We start from the raw sequence: 13,142 nt of genomic DNA on the forward strand, positions 1-13,142 counted from the left end.
TCAGTTCAGTTCAGTCACTCAGTTGTGTCCGACTCTTTGTGACCCATGGACTGCAGCACGCCAGGCCTCCCTGTCCATCACCAACTCCCAGAGTTTACTCAAACTCATGTCCATTGAGTCGGTGATGCCATCCAACCATCTCATCCTCTGTCCCCTTCTCCTCCTGCCTTCAGTCTTTCCCAGCATCAGGGTCTTTTCAAATGAGTTAGTTCTTCACATCAGGTGGCCAAAATATTGGAGTTTCAGCTTCAGCATCAGCCCTTCCAATGAATATTCAGGACTGATTTCCTTTAGGATGGACTGGTTGGATCTCCTTAAAGTCCAAGGGACTCTCAAGAGTCTTCTCCAACACCACTTTAGTCTGATATACTTAAGGTACATTTAAGGTACAATCATTCTAATGCTGTGGAGAAGGAAATGGCAACCTACTCCAGTATTCTTGCCTGGGAAATCCCAGGGACAGAGGAGGCTGGTGGGCTACAGTCCATGGGGTCGCAAAGAGTCAGACACAACTAGGCACAGCACACAGCATTCTAAAGCTGACTATGAAAGCCCAGACCATCGTCATGGTGTCCATGTTAGTGGCCACTCTTTTCCCTGGGCTCTATTCCCAAAAAGTTGTTCTGGCTAAAAAAAAAAAAAATCTTAGAATAATGGGCTACATTGGCTTCATTGCCCTAGTTGTAGGACATCTCAGCCTGCTCACTCTTTGTCTAAGAGCCTGTTAAAAAGAACAAAGATGGCAATCACAGCCTCTACTTGAAGTACTCCCCCATATTCCTCAACCTTGGCTTAGATAAACCTAGCCTTTTCATAAGCCATCAGCCATCCTGAATAACGTATAATCCTCCACTTGATGGGAGAATGGCAGGTTGATATTTTAACAGTGGTTCTGACAGCAACAGTGTACTTCAGGTCCCCCCCTCCCCCAGGACACCTTGCTGGCAAGGATTCTTCCATTGTTTCCAAATACAATGAAGAGGAAACAGAAGCTAGCAACCAGTATTTGTAGCAGCAGCAGAGTTCCTTGGCAAATTCTTTGGTTGAATGAGGCACCTCTGCTGCTACAGTTAACCTCCAAGGACCCGGAGGAACTCAGCAGTAACTAGAAGCGACACCTGGGCTGTCTGAGCAGCATTGTACAGTATCAAGCATGGGCCCCAGTTAACGAGGAACAGGTAACTGGGCTGGATAACAGGGCAGAGTTTGGCCACAATTCCTTTCCTGCCATCACTCACCTGGGGGCATTTCTAGGACAGAAACTGGCTACTGGTGATAGGACCTTCACCATAGGAGCAGCATTCATTATTTTTGTGCCTAAGATCCTTGATTATAACGTGTTCTGAGGGTTTGGCCCTGGCTGGAGCTTCCAGCTATCAACGAACTTCTTCCTTGAGCCAGGCCACAGGCTAAGAAAACAATAGATAGAGGAGCTCTTCCTGAGTTCACCTCTACGCCTTCCTCAGCTTGGAAATGGCAGAGAAATGAGTGAAACTTTGTCCCTTTCTTTGGTTTCGAGAAAAAGTAAGCAAGAAAAAAATTGAAGCCTATTGGGGAACTCTAAGCTCATGGTCATCCAGACTTCAAGGGAAATATAGGGCCAGGCCACAGCTCTGAGTTGGAAGTGAGAACTCCTCCCTCAGACTCTTGTCAGCTATGGTGGGAAGAATTCAAGGCCTTGGTGCCCACTTACCTAGTGATGGTGGATTCAGGCTGATCTGCAGAAGATACTTTCTTTCTCAGCTAACTTCCCCCTCTCCAACTCCCCTCTTACCTTGTTAGTTTAAAAAAGAAAAAAAATAATAAAGACATAAAAATAAATAAAATTGAAAGGCCATTTAAAATATAACAATCCTTTCTCCCCCAATAATAAAACGTGTATCGAGAAGATAGCTTTAGTAGAGCTATTCCCCATAGTGTGAAGCCTTTAGGATAGGCACTTGGAACCTCCAGTAATGAAAAGGCAACATGAAACCTGAAGTGGTAAGTCAAAGCCTTAGTACAAGGGGAGGGCCACACTAGCCAGGGCTAAAAATAGGCCTCCTACCCCTCAGTTAGATGCTGCGGAAGGTGGGAGTGGAGCCAGCTTGTTTAAGCATAGTCCTTCTGGCAGGGTACCTGGGGATTCTCAACTATTGCTCACGTTCTGTTAAATGTCATCTATACGTCTGTGCTTCCTACTGCAAAGCTGCAGTGAAACCCTAAAGCTGGTAGTAGACAAAGTCCTCAAGACAATCAGATCTCCCTGGGAAATGTCTGGGCCACAAGCCTTGGGACAGAGTGGAGCTGCATGGGCAACTGCTCTCTGAGCCTTCAAAGTCTGGGTGGGTGGTGAGTGCAGGATGCTCCTGGTATCCTAGTACAAAGAAGAATGAAGGCACTTTGTTGGTTCTGTTGTGGGGTGAGTATTTGGCAGTGCAACCTGAGAAGAAGAGTGTGGTTGTATGATCACACTTTGCTTCAGCTCCTACTTCTTGCTTCTGCTCTCTCTCAGGTAGAAGCTTGGGGCCTCCCCAGGCCTTCTTAGCTGGTTAGGAACACCACTAGGTTAAGGGGCAGTGAGAGAATATGGAACAAACTGCTAACTAACTGCTATCTACTTTGCTAATAAACTGCTAACAAGGACTGAAAGCACTTCCCACTGTGGTGGGGCAGGGATGGTGTAGGCAGTCTGCTGGTAGAAATTAGAAATTACTGGGCCCCAGGAGCAGGCTCTCCCTGAGACATTTGAGCTGTTCTTCCCCGAGCTTGATCTTCTCTTCCAGCTCTCGCTGTTCAATGATGAGAGCAGATTTCATCTTCACAAAGTGCTGGTAATCTTGGAGCTGGTCCTGAGGCAGGTAGCGGGAGACCATGCCAAACACCAACTTCTCCCGGCGGTCCACATGCTCCTTCAGCTCCTTGGCGTCTGCCAACTGCCCTGTCAGCTGCTGCTTCTTCTCTATCAGCACCAACTGGGAAAGCAGAAGACCAATAAGGGCCATCCCAATCCAGTTATCTGATCAATGCAGTACTCTACCAAGGATGCTCCCACAAACCCACTAGCCCCTCTGCTCAGTCATCAGGTCTAGATTTCCTGCCCTGAAGTCCACCTTCATGCAAAAGCCTTCCCTTTCTGTAGTAAGGGGAAAATAAACACAACAGCAGTTCTGGACAGGGGGATGTGTGATCTCTGCTTTTCATCTCTATAAACTGTTTTTACTCTGTGGACCACCATTGGGGTTGGGGTGGAGAAAGGCTCTGACAAAGTCAGCTGGCACATGTTCTATCTGGTGAAAAACCATCACTGTGATGATGGTTTTCAACATAGTTTGTGAGTGTGACAGGATGTATCCATGTGTGTATGCAAAAGCATATGTGCCTTTTACTGTGGATTCAAATTTGGATCTAAAAACCACGTGGACAGGAAGAGGTAATGCAGTTTGGGTTCAGGAATGTACACAGAATGCGCCAACCTATGAAATGGACAGCCTCCTAATCTCAACTACTTGATACTACTATTACTATCACTAGCAGCTAGCACTGATTCAGTATTTACCTTGTTCTAGGCTCTGTTTTAAATTATTAACATAGATTACCTAATTTAAGTCTCACAACCTCATGAGGTAGGTAGTAGGGTCATCCTACTTTTGAAGAGATGGAGACAGGATGAGGTTAGGTAACTTTGCCCACAATCACACAGCCAGAATTTCCACTTAAAAGCCAGTGCCTATATTCTTCACACTATGGTCTACTGCTTCCCAGACTAGCCAGATCTGAAAGGAGGAGTCCTGGGAAGAAGCAGATGGCACTTCCTTTCATCCATACCCTGGAGACCTCAACCCTACCTTCTCCTGGTTGGCTTCTGAATCAATGCTGTTGAGAGCATTCTCCACCCGTGCCAGCCGACCAGAGAGCGACAGCAACAGGTTGACTACTTTGTCCAGGTCCCCGATAAATAAACGGTATTTTTCAAACTCATTGGATTTGCAGAGGGCTTTTAGGTTGGCCTCCACCTCCTCCCCAAGGGCAGAATTGGCAGCGATGTCTTCCAGCAGTCCTCGCTGGGCCTCCCGCAGGACAGAAAGTTTTCTGCCAATGCTTTCAATAAGCTGTACCTAGGAGAAATAAAGCAAAGGATGAGAATGGGGACTGACAGAAACAGATCTGTGCCTGGAACATCTGTTTTGAGATTCAAGTCACAGATGGTGGGCTCTACCCTCGTCACTGGAAATGAAGGAAACCTGAGAGTCATGAGCAATTTCAGTTTTCTGGACGGGTGCCTTTCCTCCATCCCTTCAGATCTGCTAGGAATCTCTGTCACCACCAAACTTCTTGGTGTTAGATGAGTGGTACCCACTGGCTAATTCTCATCTGCCAAGTGTAGTTCACTAAATACTTGCTGTTTATTAAATATAAAAAGGACTGTCTGTGAGAGCATAGGTTGGAAAAGCACTGCCATCAAGTATCTCCCTGTGCTTCCTTAATTCTCCTTCACTCCATTTTAGTGCCTCTGATGTTGATGGCACTGTGCTAGATCTTCCCCCACTCAGCTTGACTTCTGAGGCCTTTTGGTTAAGACTGGAGTTATAATGACTAAGTTTGACTGCTAGCTCTGCCACTTCCTAGCTATGTGACCTTAGATGCATTTCTTTCTTCCTTCCTTTCTTTCTCTCTCTCTTTTTGGCTATACCACACAGCATGCGGGAGCTTAGTTCCTTGACCAAGGATCAAACTTGTGCCCCCTGAAATGGAAGCATGGAGTCCTAACCACTGGGCTGCCAGGGAAGTCCTTAGGTGAATTTCTTCATGGAGGTTTATTTTATCTGTAGTATGCGGGTAACTGCAGTACCTATTTCACTGAATTGTAATAAGGGTTCAGTGAGATAATGCATGCCAAAGGTTTAGCACAGACTGAGTACTCAATAAAACCAGCTGCTATTATTATTCAGCCTGGCCTCACCCTATCATTCTAATCTCACTCCTCAGAACCTCTGAGGATTAGCTCCTCACACTGTGTTCACAACAATCACTCTTATGTTCCTGATTTGCTTATGAAATTCTGCTAACTCTTTATCTCTTCCTTTACTTTGGCTATTCCCATTCTTTCTTTAGAGCCCAGCTTTGACCCACTCTCCCTACTGGAAGCTCCTGTCCCCATAACTCCTCTGTCAATTATCTTTTTCTTTTCTAAACTCTTCAGTCTTTTGAAATGAGAGCACTTGAGAGTGTAATTTGAAGTTGTTGACTTTCTGTTTCCTGTGTGTGCATCTGATCCCTCTCCTACTACTGGCTAAGTTTCTCAAGGGAAGCACTATATGTGTCTTCTGATTTGTCTTCCCTGGTGGCTCACAGGATAAAGCGTCTGCCTGCAATGCAGGAGACCCAGGTTCGATCCCTGGGTTGGGAAGATCCCCTGGAGAAGGAAATGGCAACCCACTCCAGTATTCTTGCCTAGAGAATCCCATGGACAGAGGAACCTGAGTGGGCTACAGTCCACCAGGTCACAAAGAGTCGGACACGATTGAGTGACTTCACTTCACATAGGTGTAACCAGTTGTGGAACTGCACTTATGGGAAGGTAGTATGGTAGAGTGGTGTTCTGGAGTTAAGAGATATCTGGTTTTCAATTCCACCTCCTCCAAACTGAGTGACCTTGGACAAGATAGCCAATCCTACTACGACTTATGTTTTCTCATCTATAAATTGGAGAAGTATGTCTCCTGCCCCCAACCCTCCACTGTTGTAAGGGTTAGATGAGATCATAGAAGTAAAATACTTAGTATTGTGCCTGGTACATTAAGTGCTCGATACATATTTATTGATGCTGTTACTACTACTACTACTGCTACTGCTGCTACAACTGCCACCACAATCACCAGGCACTCTGAGCTAAGGGATACCTGTCTAGCTGCAAGGACACTGCAAGAATAGACCTGTCCCAGGTTGCCCTCAGGCTTTGTAGTCAGTATCACATTATAGTTAATGGCAAGGACTCTGATGCCAGACTACATGGGTTTCAACTCCAGCTCTGACACAAAATAGTGGTGTGAACTTGAGCAAATTACTCAACTTCTATGTGCCTCAATTTTACCATCTAAAAGATGGAGTAACAGTATTACTAACTCATAGGGTTGTTATGTGAATGAAATATATAACATAATTAATACATGCTACATGCTTAGAATATTGTCTTGTATATAGGAAATATGCTTCAGTGTACTCTTCCTGGCCAGGAGCTCTCAGACCATAGGCCTGTAGTTATCTAGAGCATATTCCTTTCTAGTCATTTATTTAGAGATGTCCAAAGTGACAAAGGACAAGAGAGCCTGCTCTGGGTCTGGGCCAGTTGTCATATTTCAGAAGCAGTCAAAAGTCAGGAGATCACCATTACCTTAATGTAAAATGTAACAGGTAGACATTTAGGGAAAATTCCAAAACCCACTGGGAATTAAGGATCAATGATATGAATCAGGCAACACAATTAGATGCCAAGAGGCTCTCAGTTATATCCACACCCTCTGCTTTCCCCAAACAAACTCAATGCCAAGGACAAGGGAAGGCTGGGGGCCAAATGATCAACTTGGAAAATCACCTACCTAACCCCAGCTCTTAGGTTCCATAGACCTGGAGGGATGAAAGTGGACATAGCTCTTTGTTTCTCAGCACTCAGGCTTTGCAACCTGAACTTCAACTCTAGGGAAAGTGTAGTGGATAGAGCTGTGGAGTCATCACAGACCAGCTCGAGCTGAGTGACTGTTCTGGGATACTGCAGATTGGTGACCTTCCTCACCTATGTTCTTCAGAGACAAAAAACTGTCCTAGCCCACCCACAATCACTTCAGTTCACTATCTGCTGTTCTGTGCTTTGCCATTTCTGATCATTTCTCGCTTCTCCTCATCAGACATTTATTAGGTTTGCTCCTAATAAAAAGGTCCTGGCTAAGCCAGGAGGAGCCCTGTCATGCTCAGGAAACATGGAATCCAAGGAAGCAGGCATCTGAATCAATAAAACTTTGATTCTACCATGCCTTCTATTCTTCCCCTGACCCTTTGCTTCAGATTGAAAAGTGGTGGGGGTCTCTTGCAAATGGCCTTGAGCTTTTGAACAGGTCGTGTCCTTAATAATAAATATGGGCAGAAGAGCAATTTACATTGAGCTCAGATGTCTACCAAGTAGTAAATTGGGCCTTTGAGGTTGCCATGGAAACCCTGTTTGCTTATGAAATAAAAGGGGTAAGTGCAGGGAGGGCAAAGTGATTCCAGGAATTTGATTAGAAACCCACGCTAGGGGTACTTAGAGGAAGAAAGGGGAGGCTTCAGAACAACAACATCATCTCCATTTATCTAGTCTAGTATTTTTAAGAGATAATTGATTATACTTGCAAATAAATATTAAAGTTGACTGGCCTATAATTTTTTTTTCTTTTCTTTCTTGGTCAGTCTGTTCTCTCCTCCAGAAAGTTACAGAGAATACAATCAATTGCTGCCACCGGTTAGAGCTCACTAGGAAAAATTCGGATGTGCCTTGGATAACAAGTTATTTAACAAGGCTTGCTTATTTCAGAGTAGAAAGTCAGAGAGCACTGACTTCAAGTCCTGGATTTACCCTTAGTCTGTAACCTTGGGTAGACTGGTCCTCTCAACTGGTGAAAAGAACACAGTAATGCCTACCTTGTAGAGTTGTTTTTAGGATTTGAGCAACACTGTGGTGATGATGATGATGATGGTTACTATATTATTATTACTGCTATTGACTAGATCAAAGAGAGACTGGAGCTGCATTTGTGAGAAACCCAGAGAGGCTATTTGATTTCTATACTGAAGATATAGGAATGCACCAAGATATTCTGGAGAAGGTAGAAGGCAGGTCAACCTCTGGCCACACTTAAGCAAATGCTGAAAACTTCTAAGGCATGCCAAAAACGTCACCTTTTTTTGAGCCAGTTCGTGGTCAATTTCCTCCTCTCCTAGGCCAATCTCTAACATCTCAGGCTGGTCTTTCAACTTGTTCAACAGCTCTGCTTTGGCCACAGAAATATTGTAATAAGCTGAGTAAGAGGTAGGGATCCCTGGGGGCCCCTGAGGAGGTGAGAAGTGCTGAAAATCTTGTCTGTGGAAACAAAAAAATGAACATTTGAGTACCTCTGTTGAGAATCTGCTGACCTTCCTGCTTCTTTATTTCTCCATTTGTAAAATGGGACCCAGGTTCACCAAGGAGTTGTAAAATAAGGAAATAATGGACTAGGAGGGCCTGTTCAAACATAAACAGGCCATATGAAGGCTCTTTCCAGAAACCAAGTTAAGGTCAACTTGAAGAAATGCGAAGGCTATTTCTACATCCCTGACTTCCACAGCTAGTGAGACTTCACTTTAGAGATCAATGGGTTTCATCATTAATACCCTACTAAAATCCAGAAAAAAAATAAGTCTCCTCAAGTTCTGGGTTTCTGATCATCAGTGATTCTCCTTGGTTCATGGTCTCAATATATGGATCCCTAGGAAGGGGCTACATGGTAAGAACATGTCTGAGACCTTAGCTATTCATCCTTTAAGACTGTTGGCCTCCCTCCTACCCATCCTGGATGCCAGCCCACCCCCAGGTCTATCTAGTCTGCTGGCTTACAAAGGAATCCCATGGCTTTCCTGGACACCCTCATCATTTCTTCTTTCTTGGTGGTGCCACTCCTGCTGGAAATAACCCCCCCACACACACCGCAGCTCTCCCACAGCAAAGAGGTCACCCAGGACCTCAGCAATTGTCACCATGTTGGAGGCTGGGTTTAGCACCCCTGCCAGATACTTGTCATGGTGTACAACATCTCTCGTGAGCTCTTCTGAGATTGCCTGATGTGGCGCAGGTCTTTGGCCTGAGAACAGATAACATCTCTTCACTTCTGGTATATCCCCAATGGCCCCAGCCTCTTCCATGGTTGCAGAATGAAATGGGAACAGAACAAGCAGGGCCCATGGACTTGACAAGTGTAATAGCAAACCCTGTTGTCTTGCGTTCACTGAAGCCTGCAGTGTTGAGGTGTTGCTTATCCGAGCCCCAGCCCAGGAAAGAGAACTGCTCCTCAGGAAAGAAGTAGCTCTGGCTCCATGCTGGTTTGGGTTTGGATTCTTCCGCCATCAAAGCTTCTGGTCTGATGTGAGGAAAGAAATGAAAAGAAACGCTTCAATGTTAGGGTTCAGTAATGGAAAGGCAAATAATTCCGTCTACGGTTTATGTAAGGGGGAGACCCATACCCACTATGTTCTTGCTGCCTCCCAGCCACACCTGTCTGTGTCACTGCCCCTTCACTAACCTCTAGCAATTTGAAAGGAAAAGTAGGAGAAACGCATTAGTCATTTTTGCAGCTATTTGCAGCTCTTAGATAAAGGTCAAAAATAATGGGTAAAAGGCTCCACAGCTATTTACTGATTCACACTATGCTGTCTCCTAATTCATCATACAAAAGAAATTTAGGCATGCCAATATTCCTCGTCCTAGGTATTCATTTTATGTGTAGATTTTTAAGCTAACAGCATGGATAAAAGACTGCTACTAGCTAATATTCACATAGTGTTTACTATGCCCAGGAGCTGTCCTAAGACATGTGTGTGTGTGTGTAAATATAGATATAAAATGTCATGTTCATGACAACCATTTTACAGATAAGGAACATGAGGCACTAACAGGTAAAGTGACTTTCCCGGGGTCATCAGACAGTAAATGGCAAATTCAAAATTTAGACCCACGTGACCTAACTCCAGAATCTGTGCTTTTAGCCACTATATTATACTGCCAAAGGGACAACTTGACATCATATAAAACCCTGCATGTAAGGAATTTTCTGGCTGGATTATATGTTAGCAGAGAAGAGAGAATGTTCTAGAGGGAATATGAATGTATGAACTTAGGGAATTCCTAAAAGAATTATATAAGAAAAATATTTAGGGCATGTGTGTGGCTTCAGAGTTATGAAATACTGAAAGCAAGCACAGAAGTTTTATTTTTTTAAAGGATGCAGCTATACATCAATTATATATCAATAAAACTGGAGAAAAAATTTGGAAGTGGATGTGACTCAGTTCCCTAGCAGACATGGCCCTGTACTATATTATAGTGTATCATATCAGGCACTATGTTCTAGGCTCCTTTCCTCATTCACTCCATTAATAGGGCAGAGGTTATTGGAGACCTATAAGATCATAATCTGACTTTGATAACAAACTTTGATATGAAAAGCAGATTCCTTCTCCAGACTACTGAGAAGAAATGCATAGAGTCCATAAAGCAAACTATACCTGTACTTGAATCAGTTATTGGATTTAACCAACACTCGATAATTCCACTCACCTGCTTCTATGTGTATCCTGACATTTTTTTTAACAAAAGAGTATGTCGATTATAGAGATACTCTAGTTTAACTTGGCTGAAATTAGGATGTCTTTTTTTTACATTTTAGATTCAAAATATTACACATCTACTTGCCCTTAGTACTACTTTCTCTTATAAAACCTTAAAGGTACTTCCTGCTGGGTAGAACTCTGTGCTCTCTGAGGGTCTGGAATAGGATCTTCTTGAGGAGTTCCTGGGGGTGATGCAGTGGGCACAGTGAGCCAGACAATCTGGGTTCTGGCTACTTATGATCTTCTGCAACTTACTTTATATCCCTGTGCCTCACTTTCCTCATCTAAAAAAAATATAGGAGACTAATGGTATCTATTTCATAGGTTTGTTGTGAAGATTAAGTCAGTCAATACACAAAAGTGCTTAGAACAATACTTGGCCCATAGAGAACAGGCAGTGAAATATTAGCTATGTTGGGAATGATGTTCCTTAAATCTCCATCACTTAAAGAAGCATATATAATTGATTTTTTGCCACCACAAGCCATGCTTTTGTGCAAATGTTTCCCCTCACATCCCACAGTCATTAAGAAAAAACAAATCTGTGGAATAAGTTATCAAATCCCTAGTACTAGCAATTTCCTTCTCTCTGGACAAGGTGCCACAGTGAACGGAAGTACATAGAAGAGGAAGGACTAGGAGGCTGGCAGGGATAAGCCTGGGGCCTTTAACTACTACCTCTGGTGCACATTAAGGAATTGGCAACCCACTCCAGTATTCCTGCCTGGAGAATCCCATGGACAGAGGAGCCTGGTAGGCTACAGTCCACGGGGTCACAAAGAGTCAGACACGACTGAGTGACTTCCCTTTCTGGTGCACATTGCCTTCTAGGAGACATGAGATCTAAGTGAAGGCCTGGCTACTGCAGGAACCAGAGCTCCCTGAGAGGGGCTGCCCAGAATGGCAAAAGAAGCATAGATTTTAGAGTCAGATCTGGCTTTGAGTCTTTTCTGTGTAATTCAGAGTTAAGTAGTCCCTTATTTTACTCAGCTTTAGTTTCCTTATTTGTCAAATAAGGATAAAGGCTCATAGGGTCATTGGGAGGATTCAATGAAACAATAGATATAAAATGACAAGCAGTGTCTGGCATATAGCATATGCTTAATACATGTTCATTCATTCATGTATTCATTCTCTCTTCCAAAATATTGTGTCGATTACGTGCTATGTTGGCTTACCTTTTCCTTGCTGTGATAGATAACAATCCAGTCACTTTCCACAAAGCTTTCTTTTGTGTATTTTCAAAGAATGGGGTTTCATAGAATATTAGGTACTTACAAAACTATTAGAGGACCTAGAGCACACGATTTTAGAGTAGCCTTAGCTATTCAAGGAGCTGCAATTTCTACCATAATCAGTGAGATGGAGAATCAAGTGGTCAATACTAGAACTTGGGTTCAGGATCAAAACCCCATCTGTGTTGTATTATTAACTTTGGGCTACATCACTGTTGCAATAAATAAACAACCTAGAAATCTCATTGGGTTAAAATGATAAAACCTTATTTCTTACTCCTACAAAGTTCACTATAGATCATGGAAACTCCATGATGCTCTCTAATTACAGTAACAATGCTTTCAGATAGATGGGCAGCTTGAGAAAGAGCCTTTAGAGATCTGATAAGAGATCTCCATGTCTGGGAGCCAGGCCCTGTAAGTGCTGAGCTTGTGGCATGTGCGGCTGGAAAACTTCTTAGCTAGCTCCAGAGATGGAGAAGGCAATGGCACCCCACTCCAGTACTCTTGCCTGGAAAATCCCATGGACGGAGGAGCCTGGTAGGCTGCAGTCCATGGGGTCGCTAAGAGTCGGACACGACTGAGCGACTTCACTTTCACTTTTCACTTTCATGCATTGGAGAAGGAAATGGCAACCCACTCCAGTGTTCTTGCCTGGAGAATCCCAGGGACGGGGGAGCCTGGTGGGCTGCTGTCTATGGGGTTGCACAGAGTCAGACACGACTGAAACAACTTAGCAGCAGCAGCAGCTCCAGATAATCAATTAATGGATTTGTCCATCAGTAAAAGACACGATAACAAGGTACTTCTAATAGCAACAAAACTCAGGCAAGTTCCTTCTATAATGTTGTTTAAGGAAAGCACTTTATTATTATTATTATTATTTTTTACTTTACAATATTGTATTGGTTCACCTGCCCCTTATCCCCACCCGCAGCAGAGAGTGGGTGCAGCTCTCTGCAGGAGGACTGGCAGAACTGAAAGTCAAAGCTCTTTTGTTTTGGAGCACAGAGGACAACCACACGGTGTGGGGCATGCTGCTGAGCACTGGCACGGTGAAGAGAACAGTTCTCCAGTCAGACTACTCCTGCTTCAGCCTCTCTGCCCAGACAGCGAACTCTGTCAACTACCGCTTTTGGTAGTACCATTTGCTCACTGAAGCAAATGCTTCAGAGGAAAGAGGCAGAGGAAATAAGGGTGGGGTGATGAATAAAGTGGAAGGTGAAAAGAATGCCTTTGGCTGTTGTAAGGAATGGTCAACTCCAGGAACATCTTTGATACTGGGCACAGGGGAAGAGTTTAGAAGCCCAGGCAGTCAGGTTGTGAGCTGGCAATTTATTCTAGAGAACAAGCAAAAGAAAAGGCAGAAGAGGACTTGAACCAGGCTTCTGGAAAAGGCAACAAAGGGTTAATGCCTTCTCCTTCAGGGGCCAGAAACTGATGAGTACCTTAAAGACAAACTAGAAACAATAAATACAGTATCTCAATAGTGTTATTTAGGGATAGGGTTAGTCGCTCAGTTAGTCACTCTGA

The 13,142-nt window shown here is 43.9% G+C and overlaps 1 protein-coding gene across 1 annotated transcript in view; it reads right to left on the reverse strand.

The window, feature by feature from the left end:
• Positions 1-275: 275 nt before the first annotated feature.
• Positions 276-13,142, reverse strand: part of LOC102181106 (protein Shroom4) — a gene marked incomplete at its 5' end in the record, with an annotated part of 37,196 nt that continues 24,329 nt past the window's right edge. Inside the window, 4 exon segments of the mRNA XM_018043917.1 lie at positions 276-2,954; positions 3,828-4,097; positions 7,912-8,092; positions 8,976-9,125. Of these exon segments, the coding sequence (XP_017899406.1) occupies positions 2,685-2,954; positions 3,828-4,097; positions 7,912-8,092; positions 8,976-9,125 (871 nt within the window).

The sequence above is a fragment of the Capra hircus genome (genome assembly GCF_001704415.2).
Source record: "Capra hircus breed San Clemente chromosome X unlocalized genomic scaffold, ASM170441v1, whole genome shotgun sequence".
NCBI lineage: Eukaryota > Metazoa > Chordata > Mammalia > Artiodactyla > Bovidae > Capra > Capra hircus.